The sequence below is a fragment of the Oryza sativa genome, chromosome 2 (assembly GCF_034140825.1).
Source record: "Oryza sativa Japonica Group chromosome 2, ASM3414082v1".
NCBI classification, from domain to species: Eukaryota; Viridiplantae; Streptophyta; class Magnoliopsida; order Poales; family Poaceae; genus Oryza; species Oryza sativa.
In genome coordinates, this window is record NC_089036.1 from 5,719,976 (window position 1) to 5,743,806 (window position 23,831).

At 37.9% G+C, this 23,831-nt stretch overlaps 1 protein-coding gene across 2 annotated transcripts; it reads right to left on the reverse strand.

The window, feature by feature from the left end:
• Nucleotides 1-554: 554 nt before the first annotated feature.
• LOC4328655 (nuclear pore complex protein NUP205) lies at nt 555-22,924 on the reverse strand. Of its 2 annotated transcripts, XM_015770532.3 has the most exons (45): nt 22,675-22,924; nt 22,466-22,561; nt 21,366-21,440; nt 21,174-21,278; nt 20,978-21,088; nt 20,173-20,332; nt 19,916-19,998; nt 19,683-19,805; nt 19,338-19,562; nt 18,435-18,524; nt 18,182-18,337; nt 17,224-17,340; nt 16,945-17,151; nt 16,132-16,233; nt 15,924-16,055; nt 15,126-15,256; nt 14,938-15,057; nt 14,551-14,671; nt 12,680-12,877; nt 12,473-12,591; nt 12,200-12,350; nt 12,002-12,114; nt 11,849-11,930; nt 11,680-11,766; nt 11,515-11,592; nt 11,258-11,440; nt 10,276-10,368; nt 10,097-10,210; nt 9,856-10,014; nt 9,715-9,770; nt 9,556-9,628; nt 9,265-9,455; nt 9,027-9,159; nt 8,879-8,956; nt 8,259-8,423; nt 7,364-7,534; nt 7,152-7,286; nt 4,603-4,746; nt 4,408-4,530; nt 4,218-4,310; nt 2,332-2,457; nt 2,035-2,135; nt 1,256-1,375; nt 1,088-1,163; nt 555-799 (listed from the first exon to the last, which is right to left on the reverse strand). In XM_015770532.3, exons 1-45 carry the CDS (start codon nt 22,822-22,824, stop codon nt 716-718), a joined length of 5,550 nt encoding a protein of 1,849 aa, XP_015626018.1. In that variant the 5' UTR covers nt 22,825-22,924; the 3' UTR covers nt 555-715. The 2 variants fall into 2 exon arrangements, with proteins under 2 accessions (XP_015626018.1, XP_066163325.1); XM_066307228.1 differs by lacking the exons at nt 555-799; nt 1,088-1,163; nt 1,256-1,375; ... (3 more) ...; nt 4,408-4,530; nt 4,603-4,746 and adding an exon at nt 5,802-6,153.
• Nucleotides 22,925-23,831: the final 907 nt, after the last annotated feature.

The window sequence follows — 23,831 nt, forward strand, 5'->3', positions numbered from 1 at the left end:
ACCATTGCACCGAAACTGATTTGGTGATGAGCGTTGAAGAAGTTGATTGGGGTGGTCCAAACTGAAAAAATGAAAAAAATGGTAAAGTTACCCAGTCTAAAGTAAATAAAAATTGATTTAAGGGTGGTCCAAAGTGAAACTAGGCAATTCTTTTTTTTATCATGCATTGTACAATGCTGCACGAGTACATTTACGATGCACTGAGACAATTTGGTCAGAAATTGGTTGGTGTGGCTTGTGGTTCCTACATTTACGTCACAGATTCACACTTTGCTGATTAAAAAAAAGAGAATGAGATGCTGGTTCCTCTTGTTTGGTGTTTTGGAGCTGGCAATTTAATCTTTGCACCCGCAGAGTTGTCAAGTTGATGATTTAGGGATCATGTCGTTGTAGATTTTTCCTTATGGAGCAGATAGAACTCAAATATTCTATATTTTATAGGTTTCTCAGGCGCATGATGATAAACCGTACTTGTTAGCTGCAAAGAGTTCAGGGTATGCAATCTTAAGACAAGATCAGCAAGCTGAAGTTAAAAACTGTGATCTCGGTCAGGCTTACCTTCAAAAGATGGAAACTTGCATCTGGCTAAAGCAGTATCATCCAAGTAACATTATATTTCAGTTGTAACCTTATACAACAACAGGGCTCTACAGCTTGAAATCTATGCTACAAAAAACAGTTACATCGTATACATCTTTCAGTCGTTCTTCACAAATCACAATGACATGCTTCTGATGGTCATCTCTTTTAGAGTGGTTACAGATCGGTGAAATAGCTTGAGGCTACGCCCGACCTTGTCCTGCCCAGCCAATTTAAAAAAAAATCATTTTCAGAGCACATTAAATAGAAGCATGAAAGTTTCAAGTATATGAGAAATTTGTTGGTAAACATCTTTAGGCAGAAAATATGGTAATACATCACATTTTACAGGGGTATATCTTTATAATTGCATTTGCATACAATTAATTAAAAATTTATTAGGCCTAACAAAAAAAAAATGCAGATATGCACAAATATGAGAACTCACTAGCTAAGTGAGCAAATGAAAAGACTAGAGCAATCCACAATTTATTTATGAACACTATACCTCCGTAAAATGCTCTAGCCTCTCCAGGATAGGAAGCAACTCATCAGAAAATGAAGAAATATCTTTTGCACAAGACCTACAAAAAGTACAGAAATGCAATAGTTCTTAAGCTTAAGAACAAAAGGACCAAGACAGTAAAACCTCTGCAGAACAAACAATTATTCATACTCGTCTTGAAAATGAACAAGGAGAATAGTGACAGCGCATTCTGCGATTTGGAGTAGAAGGGTTATGAGCTGGCCTCGGTTGCCGGCCATGCAACACAATTCTATCATTGCAATGAACCTCCTGCAAGAGAAAAAATGTTACATGTACTGCAACATGTATAAAAAAACCTTGCATGGAGTAGATGACTATTGCAGCAAGATCTTCCAAAAGGCAAAAAAAAAATCATGTCCATTGGGTCAACCAGGGCACTGTGGCATGCAGCTATTGTATAACGTTAACAGATAAGAAGTTTACCAAGAATTGTTTGGTTATATTCTTATTCTCTTTTTATCGTTAGAGACTGAGGTGGTGCATTTCTCCCAGGATTCTAGACACTCATTTAGTCTCCTATTATCCCAATGGACTAAATGAAGCCATAACCACGCTATCCTGTAGAAACATAATATCGGAGTAGCTATACTCGATTGCTCATGCATGCATGATGCATCACAAGCTGATAAAAGAGATTATTCATGGCTACCACTTAACAATGCATAGTTCAATGCTTAAAATAGTTCGTCTTCAATGGGCTGTTGTTGAGTATTGCCATGCCAAGCAGAATGAGGAAAGGTGGAGGGGTTAGGAAAAAGTTTTACATTGTTAAATATATTTCTGCTTTTTATGTGGTTACAGGTAAGATCAAAGATCAGAGATCAACAAAAAGCAAATGACAATGAAGTCTTCATTATTAACCCAAGAACGTTATGGACAATTGTTGAAAAAATGAAAGCATCAAGTACCTTTTACGGATGTTATCGTTGGGAGAGATACAATCTTGTTTCATGCATAATTTTATTATATCATCAACCTCCTTCCTAGATAACTCATTTAAGTCACGAATCTGTGCAGGATAAAACAGACAGTTAATGCATAGTTGCACTGAAATCATTATGTTCTGCTAAATGTTCAAATGAACTCCTACTGTGGATCAATAATTCAACCTCAAACTTTAGATTTAGCACATACTTTCAAAACTTGAAATTTCCCCAATAATAAAGCATACATAATGAACAGGTAAACATATTCGCATCGGATACCTTATTTAGCAACATATATTTTTCTTCAGCTACTCTTTCCATAGCAACTGTTATTGAGTTTAGAAGATCTGAAATCAGTTGTAGTGTTGGTTGCTGCTGACCTTCAGTAGTATCATCATACGAAATCTGCAAGTTCAAGAAGCTGATTATGCGAACTTGGATATACAAAAATGAAAATATCAACAAACAGTTAACAGAGAAATTGCATGCAGACATAATTTTATATGCAACCCCCACAACCACTTGACAATAAGAGAAATTGCAAAGGTAAATTGGGGGCCATATCACTTGTTTTTGGGCATGAGATCAACAGATAAAAATCACGGAAAATTTTAATGTAGTATATTGAATATATTGCATGAAAATGTATTTGGCGAGACAAGGAAAATAACCAGCAAATTAAAAATTGGAAGTAAAATAAGAAATTAAAGTGTTCTTGTTCTGGTGTACTTTTAGTTTGAAACTGAAATTCAATCAAGGTATATTCTATTAAATACTTAATTACTTTGGTGTAAATTGCATCATAGATTCAAAATCAAATCCAAGAAATTTGAGTATATGGCTAAAGTAAGGTTATCAGATCGTTTTGCTAGCCCCTGTGGAACCACAGGTAGTCATGTATTGTGTGTATGTTAGCTGCTGATGTGGAAACAGTGGAAATACACACAATCACGCTATATGTTTTTAATCTAGCTACAGAGAGCACTTGTTCAAACTATCAGATCTTTACAGCAACAGCTATATGTTTTTAATCTAGCTACAGAGAGCACTTGTTCAAACTATCAGATCTTTACAGCAACAAATCTCATAACATTTAATAAAAAAAATGAAGTTCTATAAAAGATTTGAACACACAAAATAAAATTCATATAACATCTATTTATGCACTCCCTCTGTCCCAAAATATAAGGGATTTTGCCTATCTAGATTTGCAGTACTAGGATGTGTCTCATCCAACCTCCCTTATATTTTGGGATGGAGAGAGTATCTTCTATCTACCATGCCCTGCCAACTGACTCATCATTGGCGGCTGCCGCTGGTAAATAATCATGAATAATTCATGCACATGACAGAGAGCAAACTACTCATCATTTTCCATGTTTATCTGGTGCTCCATCCAAAGTTATTTGAACGATTACACCTAGCTATATGTTAGAAGTTAGCATTACATATCACGTGGTAGATTCTAGTATTAGTAGAGTAAATTGCACTTTGCAATGGGTAATGAACCTCATTTCACAATATTATGATCATGCAGGTTCTTAGCACATTACTATAAGAAGACTATTCAACATGCCTACATAGAATAGCAATTCTACTATCCAAAGTCCCAAGAGCACTGTCTGCAAGCCACAGGTTACCCAGTCAATTGGTGGTCCCAACTTTTTTGTGGTTTTGAAGCAAATGATCAGCACAGATGAATGTATGCCATGGTTTCTACTCCTTACAATTTCAGTCATTCAAAGTTCTCACGTAAGTCAAGTTCAGAAGCTAATCATGTACACATAATGACATAAATGGTTTTTCATAATATAATTTGAGAACCATGGAAAATGATTAATGCATATGTACCTACAGGTATTTAAAACATTCAATTCAATGCTTAAAGATGTAAAGCAAAAAAAGCTGATTCAAATGCTTCTTCACAATTTTAAAATTTTGGAAATATCGATTTGAATCATATGTAGTGTAGCTAACTAAGAATTCACTAACAATTCAAAGTTAACCAAAACAAAATTTTACATTATCGACTATTCAGAAAAGGTCTCCCCCTTTGTTATCATGGCTCATGGCCAAAGCAAGAGCCGGGAGATTTGGAGCAGTGTTACCAGACTATGAAAATATTAATGAAAATTGAATAGGAGCTGCTAGAAAAAATATCTTACTTGAAACCGCATATCCTTCTTTGTAGCCAGAACATATAGGTAGGAGATAAGGCTGAAGCACAAGGCAAACACTATCAATTCTGACTTCTGATTCTGGTAAGAAACAACAGTTGCAAGCATTAGAAAAGTCTCAGGGTGCATGGATATGCATAGTTGTAATGAAACTATGTTAAAGAGAACTAGATTGTACCTCAATCATGTTTGATGATTGCATAAAGTTGAGAGACCCAATATCAAGACTGAAAAGAAATTGCATCATGGAAAATAGATCTTGGACAAAGCTGCATTCATCATTTTCCTCATATGCCCATACCTATAAAGTGGTAGCACTTGTGAAGACACATTACGAAAAAGACCAGAATCAAATGAGAAGCAAATAGCAAACCTTGCCAAGAATAGAGACCACCATATTAAGCCGCTCCAAGTTGAATATATTAGCTCCAGATATACTCTCTCTTAAAATGATATTAAAAACAGGCTGATGCTGCTTGGCGAAGTCTACTAACTCCCGGACAATTTTGTTCTTCACCTGAGGAAAGGATTAAATTAGTATAAAGAAGAATGGCATATAGAGAGATTACAGAACATGGAAATATTGCATTTCAATAAAGCTCATGGCAAGTAATAGCTCCATGTAATTCCCCAACATGGAACAGACAAAAAGTTTACCAATGAGGTAAACTGGTAAAACAATATTATACGGAAGTAATTTTTTTTCTCGAAAAAGCAGGAGAGCTGCATTTCATTTCATTAAGGTGAAGAAAAAACAATACAAAAAACACAACACAAAGAAAAAACAAAGTAGGAGTGCCCGAGCCCTCCTACCAAGACCCACACACACTAGACAACCCGGGGAGCTTAGTTGCCTAGGTTAGCCGTCCCACTAAGGAGCTTTTGAAGGCGAGAAGCTCCAGCAACACCCCAAAGATGGCCCTCATTTTCTATCACTTGCAAGACCGTCGCTACTCTAGGATTGGCGTTATTGAAAACGCAGTCGTTGCGGTGCTTCCAAATCTCCCAAGCTACTAATGTTACCAAGGAGTTAATCCCTTTCCGCACCTCCTTCGGCTGGTTCTTCGTTGCTTGGCTCCACCACCTCAGAAAGCGGTCGGTAGAGGGCTGAGGCGCAGCCTCAGCTAACCCTAGTCTCAAAAAGATTGCCGTCCAAACTTGGCGAGAAAAAACACAGGAGATCAAAATGTGTTGGATGGATTCTTCACTTTGATCACAAAGGGGACAGATCACTGTGTGCTGCAGCCCACGCTTAGCTAGACGATCGGCTGTCCAACACCTATTATTGATGGCCAGCCAAATGAAGAATTTGCACCGGAGGGAAGCCCAACATTTCCAAATACGTTTCCAGGAAGTAATGGAACAAGTCCATTTTACCTCTCTTGACAAAATTATCACCTGAGGCCAAATTTTCATCCTCTAAAAACCTGTCAATTTTCACCAAACTGTTGATAAATGTCATGGCATGGCCAGGACAGCCCTTACAGCTAATTAGCAGGTTAATCATCAAATTAGGAATAAGTCAAATAAAGGTAGGAGATTATCTAGTTAAGACAGATAAAGCTTGTCAGTAAATTAGAGATAGATCAGATTAGTGTCTATAATATTATAGATTTGTTCCTCAGATGTCAAATCAATCCTTCTTATATATAAAGGGAGCCCATGTACCCCATCATTAATTAAGCAGGAAAATCATAAAGTTAGGTTACTTAGGTAGATTGATCAGAGTCTCCTGAACATCGGACAAGCCAATGCCAATGAGAATGATATGGACTTTATCCCAGTCTTCAGACCATTACCCGATCCATGAATCAGCGTCCATAACATAAATCAAGCACAAATCAAACCCAAGCCATGGACAATCAGTTCTAGCTGATGTGGTACCTCCGTAGGCCAGAATCTCATAATACCAGGCCTAGCACAACTACAAAGTTATATGAAATATCAAGTCATGAAATGATAAAATTCAGGATAAAGCAGTATATGCAAATATTTACTTCGCCCTGAGCTAATAGCTAATGATAATGCTCTTTTACAACTGGGTTGATGTAACTATGGAGAACTATAGACATTTTTCATGGGTTCTCACCATACCATATGTTGCATTTATAACCCACAAGCAAACAATGCTTGAAATGTACCGCAGCATTCAATAAAGCTATTATAAGAAAGTATCTATCCAATGCAGCTTGTGAATGATGCTATTCCTTCACACCTGCCTAAAAAACTTACTATCAAGAAAAGCAGGAAAAAGGAAAACACCACACCCAGCAAATAACTTAGCTTTTAACAACATCCTCACTTCCTGCAGGGACTGAGGTGAGACTACCTCAGTCCCTGCAGATCCAATTTGGCCAAAAGTGCTGTGGGGTAATGACAAATTAACAATGATGTAGGTGTAGTGTAGGACCAAAGAGTTGGCCGTACAATGGGCTGGGCAATATGGTGTTTCCTCTAGTAAAATATGGGTTTTAAAAAGTGAAATTCTTCAGTAGGGCGCTCCAAACTCCCGATTATCCAAAATGGCTATGTTTTCATCGTTTCATTATAGAGCAAACAAATTTTGATTTCCAGATGTGCCACGACCCAAGGCCATGACAGGATAACCACCTCAGAGAGATAGCAAGTGGTGTTGGCTCTTGGAGAAGGAATGTAGACTTAGGTTGGGGAGAAGAACATTAGGGGAAGAGATTAGACTAATTGATTTTCATTGCTTAACTCCAAATGAATACAATCCCATCCTTATCTTATTTCCCAATTCCCTAATCTTATCTCCTAATCCGCTGCCACAGTACCCACTGCGCTGTTCATCTGCCCTAGAGTTGGCTCCATGGGCCTTGGCCTCACGGCCCAAATGCCCAATTCCCATGACAAAATGCAAGTGCGATGCAGAAAATATGGAACCTCCAAAAATTGGCTAACCTCAAGAAAATCAGCGGAGTCCACAAGTGAGGTGAAAGATGTGACTATTCTAAGTATCGGTGCAGTAAGTGATCTCCTCTTGTCAATTTCTCCAGCTCGCTCTTTCACTACATTGGAGTTGAGCCTTGAATTTGCCTAAAACATAAAGATATTGTAAGTATTTTTGAAGAGAGGATAAGCACTCACACTGGTAACAGAGAGACAGAGTCAACCTTTTTCTGCGAACCCATCAGGTTGCACGACGAAAGATTATGTAGAGCACCCATGGACAACAGAATCTGGGAGCCATGTTTCCCATAGTGGTGACTGATTCTCAGAAGTAATGACAATTGAGCATCAATAGTGCAAAATCGCTGTGAAGACTCTGATGAGAATGATGCTTCCTAATAAAAATAAAAAAGAAAGTCAATGACAAATGGCAAAGGTATAAACGCAAGAAAGAGGACTGGTAGAATTAATACACTCATTGATATGCTAACTGATAGTACAAAATTACTGCAAATATGGAAACATAAAAGAACAGATTATCACAACAATCTTACTGTGGAGTACCGTCAACCGTCCACCCACATAACTACATATTCAGCACGTGTATTACATGAAAATTAAATGGAAAGATTCATAAAATGATTGTGTGCAGTCTTTCAGGAAAAAAAAAAGGAGCATAACCAAACTTTTTAATTTTCAGAAGAGGTCAACTGGAAACCATCCTTGTCGCCTTGAAGCAACACTGATGGCGTAACAATACTAGCCAATGGGCCAGGCTTTGATGATTTAGCGTTGATCATCCAATAATACCCAGAAAAACACTGAGCAATTTCACCTTTAAATACCCCCCATAACTTTGGCAGTACAAAGCATCCATCAATATCCAGACCACTAAACAATTTCATCTTAAATTCCTAACCTCATACTTTGCACAAAAATGGAAGTTCTCTATAGAGGTCTACAAGCAGAGCCACAGCTCATTTTCAAGTTTTTTTTTTTTGGCAGAGACATTTTCAAGAATATGTAAAAATGTGATTTGCATGACCATGACAAAACAATGCCTTAAAACTATAACAGCAGATTTCTTGGGAAGAAGTAAAAGGGAAATGAAGTCTAGACCTTAGACAAGTAGTTGTTAACATCACTTAGACATGATCTGAGAATTCCTCGACTCTGAATTTGGTTCAAAAAATACTTGTCATGGTCAATACTAATCAGTGAATCAAGAACGTAGAATGAAATTGCTTTCCCTGCTTCACTTCCATGGATCGCATCCTTGGCAACCTGTGATGGAAACAAAATTGATCTCATGTTTGAGTTATAACTGTAGCAATTTCATAGAAAGCAATAATCTCCATTTCAAAATTCATATTAGATCTAGGTTTATGGGGTAACATGAGATCAAATCACACCATTGCAATTTCATATTTTTCAATGGCGTGTTTTGAGCCTTGCACGTGTAGGTGGATAATTGATCTAATGTTCATATACAAATTTAAGATTTGAGGAAAACTTTTTGCATTTTGTTTTGACTAAATGTTTGCACAAGTGCATAAGTAGCTGGATAATCTGTCTCTGATCATATACTCAATTTTAAATTTTAGGATAATTACTCTTATGTTGCAATTTATGTTGTACCCTCAAGTATATTCACATAGACATGCAACACCGCTGCTATAAACATAAGCATTGTGCAAAACATTTCAACTATTTTTTACATAAATAGAAGAATGACATACCAAATCAATAACTGCTTGAGCTTCCTTCCTTATGATAGAGAAGTTGCTGCGTGCTAATTCATTTTGTTCCTTGAGAACCTTTAGAAAGAAAAGGGTAAGGAAAAGGAAATATTCCCATCAAGACACAAAGATAATTAATAGAAAGGACCTTTTGAAGACCAAGTTCATCATCATCTCCCTCTTGTTCTTCAAGTAGTAAGAACCGAAGAACTGGTGGAGGGACATCAGAGTCAAGGGTGCTACGGCAGTACTGAAAATAACTTAACAGTAATGCATATTGGCTGCAAAAGAGAATTTAAAGTCAGCATATATTTTGTATGAAAGAGAACAACGAATGGAACAGAAATGTTTTTAATGATCATAGTCACTAATGATAGGGAAGTTACCGTCTTCTCAAGGTCTCAGAAGATTCATTTCTTAGTATTGCCATCGTGAGTTTGAACAATAATGAAGTGCAGGCTGCATTTGACAACTGCTTTGCTGAAATGATGTCAAGGCAAGTAACTGCATCAGAATCGGCACCGGTTGGGCATATGAATCTTTCATCCCGCAGTTTCGCCATACAAGTCAATGCCACCTTGAAAACATCAACATGCATAAAATTACAAGTTTGCAGTAGGCGAGGAACTTTATTAAGAGGTTAACACTTGATACAAGCCGATAAACAACAAACTTACATTGGTTAAAATATATGCCATTTTCACTGAACAATCTGGAGATGTTGTGGCACTTAATGAAGCGTCAAGGAGCCTGCAGCATGCAATATGCAATCAGTAAAGCTGGTACATTTGTGACAGTAAGAGTTTGTATTCTTAGAGAAGGGAGACAACACTCACTCAAACAATAAATGAGAACGATCTTCAAGTAATGACATCCTTCTAGATACTGCTATCTGTAATTAGAGAAAAATAGCAGCGATCTACATAAAAATTCGCACCCTAAGAAAAGCTAAGCAGACAAACAAACAAAAGACTAACTTCAACAATTTGAGACCAGCCAGTCAACATGTGAAGCTGGGCTGCTTGTTCTTCAAGATTTTTGTTATATCTCCAGGCCCATTTCAGCATCTGATGGAATGATTCTTTTAGCTCGCTTTTCTCAGATTCACTTAATTGTGGGTTCAATAACTGAGACATCTGTAATAAAAGAAGCAATCCATAAAAAAAACCATAGGAAACATAAAAGTGTAATAACAACGAATAAGGCTGAAAAAATGACCTGGAGAAGTTTTTCATGAAATGCATCAAGATCAATCAATCTATCGCCTCGCTCTGAATAATAATATACACCACCAAATTCAGATGTCGCGGAATTCCTTAGGATCTCTTCAATCTATTAGCAGAAAGAATCAGATGATAACTAATCGAACTTAAAAAGTTGATGTTTAAAGGGCAGACCTTTGATTCAAGTCTCAGGTTAGAAAGCATCTGGGGGTATTTAATGGAAGTGTCCGGACATCTGAACTGGACAACTTCAAGCAAATCCAAAACCTGGGTGAAAAAAATAACACATGAGATTTGCAGCACGGAAACATAGTTAACATTGTCTTATTTGCCAAGTGGGATATTTATGGAGTTTGTGATGTCCTGACTCCTGAATGTTGCGCCATCATAATTGCTCCAAAAAGACCTCAACATAGCCATCTAGCCCCTTCATCCCTAATATACGGAGACTGTCTTCTAAAAGTTGGCGCTAGGCACCCCCTATATGGTGCATTAGGTAGCTGAACTTGCTTGGGTGGTATTTAGTTGCTATTTTGGTGTTATATAACTAATTTTCATGTTATGCTTGCTAATTTCTTGGATCTGACTATCCGACCTAGGCACCCACTAGCCGCCGCCTAGGCCTGACTAGCGCCTTCTTGAACCATGAAGGGATCCATTGTGGGAAGGTGGTTGGGGGTAAGATTGGATGAAAATTAAATGAGGGGTGGTTGATTGGGGGAAGTAGGTACTCTAGAATCCCTTATATATTTTGGGACAAAATTTGAATCCTTGGATCCCTGATATTATGGGACAGGGAATAAGATGACCCCACTAGATGCAAGCTTCGTTACACTGACATGCATTTTGGAGTGTTATTAATCATGAGAAACAGAAGTACAGTACTTCCATAATCCAAGTGCTCTGAGTAGATGGGAAAGGCTTCCAGTAACATAAGAAATTGTAGGCCCTGCCCCCAAAAAAAACTTTCTTCACAAGTACACATTTCCCTTAAAGATGGAATGCATTGACTGTGGATTTCCCTTAAAGATTTCTGATCAAAATCTGATAGAAGCACAAAGGAATACAAGCAAAGGCCTGTACAAATAAAACTACATGGCACACCAATAAAGGGCCATATAAAAAAAATAGACAGATAGAAGTTATTAAGCATTACCTTGTTTCCATTCATTGCTAAATTGCTACTGCCAGGAGATTGTAACAGGTTTGCACTCCTTAAGTTCTCAGCACAATGGCCAAAAGTATGACATAGAATAGCCAAACAGGACTCCCGGTATAAGGACGATGATATATCAGATACATGCAATGCCAATGCTAGCATCTTTAGCAACCATGCCCTCTGAAATTAACAAGTTGTAGATTAACAGGATGAAAAATGGGTGGCATCAAGAAGTTTGTGCCTACAAATCATACCTCATGGAGCATGCTAATACGAAGAGATTGATTGTTGTTCCTTCTCGGAAGTGGTGACACACCAATGGTTCCAACATGCTGGGAACAGTAAGCAAGAAAAGAATTATGACTTCCAATTCAACATTTAGCTATTTTAATTTAAAAGAACAAAACAAGAATGTGTACCTTAGAAAAGAACTGGTATTTTGTTGTGCTCAGGAGATCCATGACAGGCCCACAAGTTAAAGGGTCAAGGCATAACTCGTAGAGAAGCTGAATTAAAATGAGTCAAACGTACATTTTGACACTAAAGGATTAAAATAAGGAGGTGGGTTCTATCCCTGAGAAAACAAACCTGAAAACCGAATTCATGCAGTAAAGCATTTATATCTGGCTTTGTCACCTTTTCAAGATTGTCAAGAATTGTCTTTAAACAACTGTGGCACAATATGATAATTCGTCAAACAAACCTTATGGCTATACAAAAAACAAAGAGCCTCGAGCTAACCTGTAGTGTGACTTTGGTTTTAAAACTGTCCGTTCTATGGATCCATTGACATCGAATCTTAGGAGTAGATGTGTAATGTTGGGAGCTGGACGACAAATATTGTCGATAAGTAGCTGCATGACAAAATGGTTATTACAGTTAGAAGATAGGCATATTAAGTACACTACATAAAAGAAACACTAAAGCTGAAATAACGACCTGTAGTATTAGGACACCAACGTCATCTTTTGTGTTCTCTATGGCCTGGAAATCATCAAAGCGGAACTCCAAGCAAGCAGCATAATCCTCAATTACCGATTTAGCAACATCTGCTTTCAGAAGCAACTGGACAAGACCAACTATTCTAGAACTGCATAAAACAAAATGGTGAAAAGATTGGCACATTAATCTTAATTACTCTGATTGCAGGCGTAAACATGGAAAAAGGTAGACTTCACTAAATAGTAATCTGGAACATAAATTTGGATATACCTCAGAATTCCCATAATTTTTATAGAGCACTGTTGAATCTGAGGAAGATAATCATATCGTACAAACTCCAGTAAAGCTATAATATGTCTATGATTCTGAGCTAACACAACATCCAACGGCTGCATAGTGCAAAGAGTAACAGACACATCATTAGATAGAGAGAGGCATGACGAGCAAAAGAAAGATATTGACATAAAGAAAGAAAACCTGGTAGAGTGGACGGAAAACATCAGCAAGCACCAGATCTCTCTCCATCACAAGAATAAATATTTCAAATGATAGATGGACAGTTTTCTCCAGAAGAATCCCATAAGTTTGGGTAGTTCGCTCATTAATAAGAGTGTCCACACCCACTGATACGATGTTCATAATATTCCGGAAAGCAACTTTCCCACTCATGAAATCCTGCATTGGAATTTTACAACCCAATATTTATACAGAACACATAGACACATATAGAAGTTCAAACAAAATATACATATCATTAAACATTATTAGAAACATCAGAATATTAGATGTATCAGTGAGATTGATATACCCCATAAAGCAAGAGCAACCAAGAAATCACATAAGATTCATATAAACTGAATTGATTGTCACGTGTTATCTGAATCTTACAGGATTATGCTTTATTACAGGAATTGCAGACAAAATCACATGTGGGAGGGATAGAGTGCAGGACTTCTAAAAAGAGAAAGTAAAGAGCTATAAGCTCATGTTTATTTTCCTGTGAAATAGAGGCATAAGAAACCAACCCATATTGGTTTTTCCCGATTCTATTCCTTTCTTCCAAAGGCTGCATAAACTTTTCCCAATAAATGAAATCTTCCAAACAACTCTATGAAATTCCTTCAAATCAAAGGAGCCTTAGGGCCTCTTTGTTTAGGCTTAGGCTCATTGGCTTAGACTTTTAAGTTAGCTTTTTGGCTTATATGATTTACAAGGCAATGGATTTGAAATCCTAAGTTTAGTGGTGTAGTTATACCTCTATCTCACATAAGCTAAAAAAGCTTCTCCAACCTAGCTTTTGGCTTAATAGTGTAAGAGTGGCTTATGGCTTTAAAAAAGCCAAACGAAAAAGCCGTTTGTTTGTTTAGGCTTAGACTTTTCGGCTCAAAAGCTGGTTTATAAGCCTAAACAAAGAGGACCTTAATCTGTTGAGAACATGAGCTGAGCAATGCAGAATCAACAGGTAGTAAATTCCTGTCAATTGTTGTTTTTTCAAACTGACAACATTGTTATAAAGGTGGAATACGTGGAAACAAAGCTCATAGGCCACCAATTGACAACTGCGCTCGATGTCCATTTTCCAGCCATAATCCAATGTATAGTAGTACTGTTTCTATTAGGATGCTCAACCTTTCTAGTTATGTAAAGTACACACTAGGTGCGCAGTATGATGTACTAAAGGTGTCCTGGGCCAAATCAAAATGTACTGGATAAACACACAGGACAATGAGTGCAATAAAAAAGAGAAGTATACTATGCCATCAAGTTTGCCTGGTTCCTGCCCCCAAAATTAAATAGAAAATAAATAAAGTTTGCTCCATGTCTGCAATACGACATCAACTCCTCTCTTCCTTCTATAATAATAAGCCATTGCCATCAATTTTGGCACCATTTGTGCAACTCAATGACAATATACACCTTGCCAGGCCTATGAGCGCTCATCGGCAATGAGCTTATCCCCGATAGCTAGAATACTCTGATCAAGCTAAATCTAACTGTGTTTCAATGTTTCTTGATTACAATTGGGCACATGGGTCCATTTAGAGGAAGAGTTCCCCTGCCAGTATGAGGGTACTGCTAATGCACAATATCATTAACATAACACCCTAGTCACTTCCTCTATTTCATTTCCCCAACCCCTCCCTTGCTCACTTGCCAGTATGCTGTGTGTGACTAGACCTCCATGAGGCCATTTTTGGCCATTTGGAAAAGCTAAGGTAGCTAGCAGCAACAGAACAAACTCAGGAACAAAATATTTTTATTGCAAGAAAATTATAGTAAGCTTGCCAATATTCACATTCAGCTTGCTTAAGATGTTAAAGCCACATGAGATCAACAATTGAACATACTTTGAGTAGCTCAAGCACAGGGAGCTGTCTGTCGATTGAGGCATGAGATGTTGTTGAAGGTCCAGATGCGTTAACAGCAGCATAAATATCATCATCCTTGATGTCATACATGCTTAAAACCCTGCACATTATCAATTGGCAATTTTTTTTAGAGCACCGTTGCATTGTATAACACATATGCATAAGTACTGAAGATGGCCTGTTCTCTTTGAGGAAGACATCAAACTAATGGGATGAAAACTCTGAACACTTTGTGTACAACTTGATGTGCATTTCTTTGAATATATTATATCAATAGGGTTCCCAACTATTTGTCATCCAAAAAATGACAAGGTAAAAGAAAAAAAAAAAGCAAGTAATGGAACATATGCCAATCATTATGCTTACATGCGGAAGTGCTCCAAGCAAGCAACTGCCAGTTCCCACTTCTCCCGAGGATCGGCATAGGCTCTTTGAGGGAAAGGCCCAAATACATCTTCGTAAACAAACTTAAATATACCCATAAACCTGTTAACAAAAGAATCTGGATCTTCAAAATGTTTCAAGAGCTAGCAAAAATATAGAATAGTTAGTACCTCCGGCCCTTGTCACTTATGTTTCTTTCTTCTGCAATTAGAGCATTGACTAAGTTGAGAAATGATATTGTGGATGGATAACTCTCCCTCATTGCTTCAACTTCATTCAACTCAAACCTCATGTCATAGATCTGCCAAACACATTCTTCCATCAGCAATTTAGTTTACAGCATTAATCAACCTGCCAAAGTGCCTTCTTTTTCCAAGAACAGCAATGCCTCCTAATTTAAACAGAGTTGCAAGGGATAGACTAATCCCACCTGAGGGTAAGGTAATAACTACTAAACAACTTATCTGATGAGTAATGCAGCCAATGCAAAAGTATCTGAAAGGCATGTGCTCAAAAAGCACAAGATAGGTTGTGTGTGGCAGACAATTTCTGTTAGAACACAATATCCATTTTTAATTTATTTCTCAAAAAACATCTGCCAAAACACTAAAATTTAGAAAGCTGTTCTAGGCTTCTCGCAAAAAAGAATACCAAATTCCACACCAACTATAGTAAACTCTATAAAATTTAACACATTCAGTAGTTTGATATCTGGCATCAGTCACAGCACATAGATTAAGGTCCTCAAATGGCAGAGAAACAAAACAAGGACATGTGTAACTAACAAGATTTATATCCATTTTATATATGTGTTAGTTACAAAAGCATCAAAAAGATCCAATAGTTAAATATCAGAGAAATATTCACTTGGAAATAGGTCTGAAAATTTGTCCCCATAGTACTTGATATCATTCAGAGTTCAGACAAGTTCAAAAGATAAAAGTGTAGCAACACAGCAAACTTGATACCTGTGTTGCATTATGCTGACCAAGTGGAGGCGTAACCACCGGAAGATCATATTGTTCAAGATAACTCCAAATAGCATCCTTCAACAGCGGTGATACTTTGATAAATGCAGTGATCGAATTCCTCAAAGCCCCCTGTTCATGAATTTTAGTATACATGAATTTAAAAGCAAAACCTCAAAATGATATCAAAAGTAAAAAAAAAATGTACCTTCAAAAATGGTGGTACATTTTCATAGCTGAGGAGCTTAAACAAAGGCTCAATATCAGGGAACCATTTCCTTCTTTCAGTAGTATTCCCATTTTCAACAACCTACAGCATATTCATAATTTATGTAATAAAACAAACAGATATATGTGGGTATTGCAGACTATTGCATCATAAAGAACATACCCATGGGCAAAAGAAGAAACAGGAACAGATTATTATGAATATGCATGAATGTTAGAAACAAAAGCGACACAGACCAATTTACGATTGAATGCATCTGAGACAAAAGGTAAACAAGACTGGAGAAAAGTCATCTAGCTAAAATCCAAAATACAGAGAGTAAAACATATGTCAGACCTAAGCACAAATTGGGCCAGAACATGCTAGTTATTAAGAATCCAAAAGCAGAATAAATAGCTAAGATAAATGTTAACAGTTGACAAGAATCCTACCATGATAACCTCTGAGGGAAATAGCATAACCATTTAAGGAGTTACAAGACTAGGTATGATTTCCTAGCTATAGTTTTGAGTACAGTTTCTCTAGCTTTTTTTACTTTACTATATAGTCAGTATTTCTTCACAAGAAGAGTGTTAGGCCATAATTAACTTGTCAGATCAAAATAATGAAATCCACCACAAGAGCACATAAGTAAGGTGAAAATAACCATTGGAATACAATGCTCTTGCTGGGCAAAAAAAAAAAAGCATTGTGTAAAAAAAATAGGTCAAAGTCCTTAAAGATTTCACAGCATTGCTAGAATATGTTTGGATGGAACCAAGATAATATGACAGTATGCTGAGAAGTGAAGACCTTCTGGAGAACAGCTAAATACGAAACAAGTGCCTGTGCATCCGCTTCAGGAAACTCAGGCATCACGCTTGCAGAAGATTGAAGGGATTCTTTGAACTTTTCTTCATAAATAGATAAGCAATCAAACAAAGTGCTCCAACCAAGTGAACGGTAAACTTTTCCCTGGAGCAGTTCGTAGACTTTGGCAGCACCAACTTCACTGGAAGCCTACAAGACCAGATTGTTACAAACGGTGTAAAAGATTGAATGTGCAGCAGTGTTATGCAACATTTTGCATACCAAAGTACTAAGAAGTCCAAGGAATGCCACAAGAGTTAGTGTATTGGTGTGATCTTCTCCTGCAGATATGACAAAGGTCCAAAGTTCCTCGTTTCCATGCACTAGCTCAGGTTCTTTCTGGCGAGAGCACATAAATATCAAATAAGTGATGTCCTTGAAATTAGAGCTTAGTAAAGTGAAAAACATCATGGGAAAGCATACTTGAACGCCTTCTATTTACAGCAATAGACATATTCTGTAATAGAAAAAAGGAAGAAAAAAGAGAACAGTGCGAGCATGTAATGTCCAAAAATTCAGAATTTCGCAACTAGGAAATGCAGATCAAGGTTGTCATAACTCAATAATATAAAAACATCCATCCAGTTCAAAATTACAAGAGTTGATAGCAGCAGCTAGAGAAGAATTTTTTTAATGGTGCGGCACCACTCAAGCTCACATCTTAACTCAACTTAGAATATTTGTGGTATGGCTAAATTACGCAGCAATTGGCAAGAGTCCCTATTTTATGCATTCTACAGATCTTTTAAGCATTATTGTCTAGAAAACTGTCACATGCCACATTTGTGATTTGCCCGGTTGCCCAACATCTACATACAGTTATATCATAGATATATATACCTATGTCAAACTAAAGGTTGCATCTGTTTAGAAGTCAAACTGTGGTTAAGACAGATATGCTCAGAATTGACAGAGCAATTGCCTAGAACTGTGTCGAACTTGTGAAGTTTTCTCCCTAGAACCTGTAGTTTGGAATTGCAGTAGTTTGTTTCATAAGGAAGCACCAAAGCACAATCATACCAGCACAAGTGTTATAGTCTTACAGAAATAAGAGTACACAAATTATACTTAGTGAAACTAAAGGGGTATATAAACTTCCATAGTTCCACGAAAATCAAACTAAATCATGTATGTGCAGTTTGGTTGATACTGTTGAATATATTGATGTAAGAAACAATACCTGGTATATTTCTCTAACTAATTCCAGGAGAGATATGAAAGGCTGATTGGTAGGCTGGCCAATTTGTTCTCCAGTTCTGCTAGGGTCTTCTCTATGATCTCTTATTGACCCATATGGACTGAGGGCATTCATTGTTTTTTCCTTTATTTCCTTTATCTGTTATCAAGGAGACATGTCACTATTGGCACCCATGAACTCAAGAAAGGCATTAAACATCTCGTTATATAGCCGTATTTTGAGCAACTACTCTAACCTTGTCTCTAGAAGTTGGATGGGAAAGAAAGCACATCATCAACTTGTGCATGTAGCCAGTGTACATGTAAACAATGTCCTCATCGTCATTCTGCATCAAATGAGAAAGAAACAGCAATAGCTAGAAAATTATATGATACCTCCATATCTAGATAACAGATGTTTGGAATTCTTGCAAAGAAACTTTGACCAATATAATATATGAAGAGCGTAAAGACAGGCAACAAGAAATACTGAACTCACTTCATGTGTCCAATCTACATACTTATGCATATATTAGTGATCAGAGTTTGCCAAATATGATAGGGAAAAAAATAACAGTTATTGCAGTAGGTGCCGCCAAGAAAGCGGTGATTGCAGGCTGGGATATAGCACCCATAGTGTAGGAAGTTGTATTTGCAACAGATGTCACAGGATATGTATGCTTGGTGTGTCCCTAAAATCAATGCATAGTATGTAGTTCACGTTAATTTCATAGAACACATTATACACACAAATTTAAAAATGTCAATATTTTAGATTATGGTGTGGGAATATGGCGTATGCTATCCAGCAACTACTTGTGCTAACATGGCCAAGCACTTCGTTTTAAGGCATTAAACTAACTGAAAGTACTAATATAGCCATTGTAATCATCTGCAACCATGCAAAATCGCATGCTCTATTTCAACTTACGCTCAAACAAAAGCAGTACACCTTCTGATCTCATGAATCATGATGCAAAATTTCATGAACTCAAATTCCTGGGAAGCAGCAACGTACTTACTTCATACTTACAGGTCAAACAGGCAAAGCCACATTAGAGTGATAGGGAATAACATGATCCATACTTTTATGCACGGTAGCAACATACTTTCTTTAACCCGACAACCCAGGATGCTAGCATAAAGACAGTAATAAATACCTTGTAGGCAGCTGTTTGCATAATACGTTCCTGCAAAAATTGAAAACTATTCTGGCGACAGATTATCTCCAGACATGCCCATATATCTGTCACATCTCTCGAAGAACTAGTGAGAGTATCTCTTGCACTGCTTCGATCTTGAGTTAACATCAAATGAACTGCCCATGCAAGTCGCACAACACCAACAAATCCTTCAATAGTCAAATTGTTATCTGACCTCATCACCTGACATGTTAACAATGAAAGCATGCAATGAGCATGTTTTTTTCCATATGTTCCAACTAAACAAATAATAGGAAAGAACTCATTGGAAATATAGTCAGGTTGGGCATCTGTAAAGATTACCAGCTCATGAAAATCACGCCTGAACGAAGAATCGGAAGATGACAAAGATGGTTTCTCATGGGAAGTACTTAAGGCATCAGAAACAAAAGTTACTACAAGAGAAAAAAGAACGCCATAGGTGATCTGCAACAATAAATGATAGTAAGAGTTGTACAACAACAATAAACAATTCAAATTATACCAATAGCATGTCTACAAATGCAATTTCAAAGTCATTTGTTCAAACTTCAAACCTGAAGCTCCACGCTAGAATTTTCATTAACTTCAGCTGCACAGTCTTTTAACAATGAAAATACATCCTTAACCTCCCTGGGACCTACATAAAGTTCATCATTAGTGATGGTTCTCTATCACTCAGAAAAACTATCAAGCTTCCTATATTTGAATTTCAGGGAAAAATATTGAAATGATGGTCACTCAAGTCACTAAGCGGACACATCAGAAGGTCAAATCAGGTGATATTAGCAACTATACAGAGCATTTAACTTACTCATCAATTTAATAAGTGCAGAAAGAGCAAGGCAGTGGCTCAAACTTAATCTCTCGCGAGAAACAATGGCACGCCTCTCCACAAGAGCCCCTCTGAAATCAAGCACATAATGCTCAGAGCTTGGTTGGCCAACACCAGTTGATTCTTCACGATTAAGTTCCTTTATGGGGAGAAAAGTTAAAACCGTCAATCTTAGTTTCACCCAAAAAAAAAAGATGATATGAAACCTTTCCATATTCACAGCACAATAAATTTTCCCAAATATGATACGCCCTTTGTTATAAGTGATGCCGCAGACATGACACAGCTTCCAACAAGAGTGCAAATATGTCGAAGAATAATAATAAAAGAAACACTATGGTATGTTAAATGTTCATAAAAATCTAGGTACGAACCTAAATAAATATAAATAAATCAAAGCTAAGAAAGTTTACTAGAAGTCTTATAAAATTGCTATATATTTTTCAGTGCTTAATAGTTCCAAAGAAGTGCTGATGGAACGTCATAACTTCAGATTGAACTGCAAACATGATATGAATAGAAAATGTCAGAACAGCACCAATATTTGCTAGTTCCCTACCCACATCAATTGCTTCAACTATTTTTAAGCCTACAAGCTAGAGTTCAAATGCACTCTCCAGTTTTCCACATTTATCACAAAAATAGGTTAAGCCCGTACATTGCATCTGTCAAGAGAAGACTCCAAATCTGCATTAGCCTTCTCATTGTTACTACAGCATTCGTGTTCAACATTGCTCATTAAATAAAACATGAAAGAGAGTACACAAGCTCCATCAAATCTAACCTTTACTAGTGTAATTATACGCTGCCCGAGACCCTCAATAAATAGAGCCTCCATTTGGTTTTGTATTTCATACATCAGATCAGCATCAAGCCCTTGGTCAAGTACAACAGACTGCAGAAGATAAAGAGAACTATTAAATGCATCATTCAAAACTCAGACTAGTTAATAACTGGAATGAGCACGATCAATAGACTACCCGTAACAGAATGTACAAAGAGGTTATAAGATCCCTTCTCTCCATGTACCAAAGGCCAGCTGCGAGCCTATATATTTCCAGTGGCTCTCGGCCATATAGAACCCACTATAAAACCACCACCGCACAAATGGTCAGGTGAAGTAAACATAGATAGTATAGAATTAGAGATAACTATTATACTGAAAAGTGTACCTCCCTGTTGGCGTCAACTAGCAATCGAACACACTCAATCTCATTAAGATTGAGTTCATCACTCAATTTCAGGGCCTGAAAAAATGTATATGAGCTTTGACTTGAGTGAAGAAAACAAAAGGAAGAGCCCTCAAAATAATGTCATTTATCTGGGGACAAATGATGATCAACAAATAAATGATAAATCACGGGGATCTACATTATAGGTGAAAGTGTGCAAACAACAGCCATCCCAGATCTGATCCTTCAATATAAAGAAGCAAATAATGGGTGATGCAACCAAATGGTAATGTTTCCACACTAGCATAGCAGACGTAGTGCACATGTAAAGACTTGTCAGAATAGGTTCAAGAATTCAAACATTGCACTGGATGGGCAGTTGGGCACTAAGGCTTGTTTTCTCTAGCATATATCTTAAGCATAAAAAGAGTGGTGTCATAAGCCATGTTGATGCTTACTGTATTTGAAGCACAACAGTAATTTCTAACGGTTCTTTGGTTGGCCAGTATCAATTAAAAAAATCAACAAGCTCTAGTCTTAATTTTACTTCACTGTGTTAATTAGCATTTGTTTTGAGGGAAATAGGCACCTAAAGCAAGTAGTGTCATATGCGATCTCAGTTAGTCGCCTTAAGATAAGGTCACAGCTCAAGAGTTCACAAATTTGAACAATTGTCCTACCAAAGATACATGTCTGTCATTGATACATTGCATAACAAGCTACCTCCCACCCAAAAAATCACCTCCAGAAACATATTTGACCACAAAGCCACCAGATTTTATAGAAAGCATTTCATTGTAAAACTACAAAGAAACAAAAGCACTAAATCAACTGAATACTCAGGAAGAGATAAAATCGCACTATCTCGCGGGCAAAATTACAGCTCATCTCAACAGACTTGATACTATTTTGCAACTATGACCCCACATAGGATCTCTACCAGAGACTAATCAAAAGTTTCAAGTTTCGCCCAACATCAGGGGTACATAAATCACGTGATGCTCACCTTAAGCAGAAGAATTACGCATTTCTCACATGTTCCAAGCATAACCAGGTAAATGCATAGCGCATCACACCAAATGGTTGGCGAGGGAGCTTACCGTCTGCACGTCGGTGTCATCGAGCGTTATGGGAGGCATGTCCGGGAGCCGCACTTCCTTGGCCTCCACCTGAGTCCGATCCGACGCCTTCGGCCCCTACCAACACAAACCACAGAGACGCCCAAAAACCCAAAACACCCCGAAATCAAAACCGAGCTCCCGGACGAACACCGAACGATTCCTACCGCTAGGGGCGGCGAGGGGCTCACCGGGTAGGAGAGGAGCGCGCGGAATGCGGGGGCGGCATCGCGGACGGCGTGGAGGAGCTCCACGCGCTGCGCCGGCGACGGCGGGGATGGCCCGAGCAGCGCCGCCTCGACGACGGCCAGGAGCTCGCGCGGCGGGGGCGGCGGCGGCATGGCCGGGGTGGAGGTCGCTCGCCGGAACCCTAGGAGGAGAGGTGGCGGAGCAGGTGGTCGGCGGAACGGGGGAGGGAGGGGAGATGGGTTTTAAAACCCTAGGCGAGCTCGCGGCGCGGCTTCCGGGTTTTTGGGGAGCTTTGAGTTGAGGCCATCGTGAGTTGTTCCGCGCGACCAAATTACTAACAGTGGCAAATAATTAAAAGCTCCCTTATAATGTGACCATAAATCTGTCGCTCTGACGGCTCCGTCCAAAATTTGTTGTCGTGATGTTTTATGAGTTTTTTTCCTTTAAGTTCTTTATTTTCTTTTTAGAGGGTTTCTGAATTCTGATGCTACGAGATCCATTGGTGTTTTCAAAAATTACAAAAGTTTGAACTAGTAGAATCTAAAACATCAATCATAATTAAAAATAACACCTAATTATATTATACACTGAAAAAGCGTGCGATCTCCATAATAGGAGTAGCAATCGGTGATGAGACTGTAGGAGAACAAACACTATGTGAAAAAAATAATGGGAAAAGGTAGCCATAGGCTATATGGAGCATGGAAGAATGTGAAGGAGCGCATATAAGTATGTTTGGTTTCGTACAACAAGCTTTACCCTATCCTACAACATATGGCAACATCTTGTTTAGTTCCCTTTTTTTTTGCGAGACATGTCTTTAAACATACAAAATGAAGGTTTTTGCCTTGCGGAAATGAAATTCAAATATGTTTCACCAGCCTACATGATGTAAGCCAAAAAAGGTAGGCAGTGTATGTTGTCTCGGGACAAAACTTATTCGATACAAGTGTATATCCAAGGAAAAAAACGTGGGAGCGAATTTCAAGCTAGGGTTTAAAAAATTCCCTCGTTGGTCACACACCTAAGCATAGGTCTAGGGCCCGGCCTAAATCGCTTGTCGTTCTCACATATGCTACGGTGTCGTTTGTGTAAGAGTGGGCCAAAGGTTCGGAGCTTTTATCTAACAGCTTGAGAAGGTCTTTTTCTTTGCAAAGTG

Coding starts and splice junctions, on each gene's coding strand:
- LOC4328655 (XM_015770532.3), bottom strand. CDS start 22,824: ATGCCGCCGCCGCCCCCGCCGCGCGAGCTCCTGGCCGTCGTCGAGGCG. Junction 21,441..22,465: donor ATGACACCGACGTGCAGACG/GTAAGCTCCCTC, acceptor ACATTTTTTCAG/GCCCTGAAATTGAGTGATGA. Junction 16,056..16,131: donor ATGTACCACCATTTTTGAAG/GTACATTTTTTT, acceptor ATTCATGAACAG/GGGGCTTTGAGGAATTCGAT.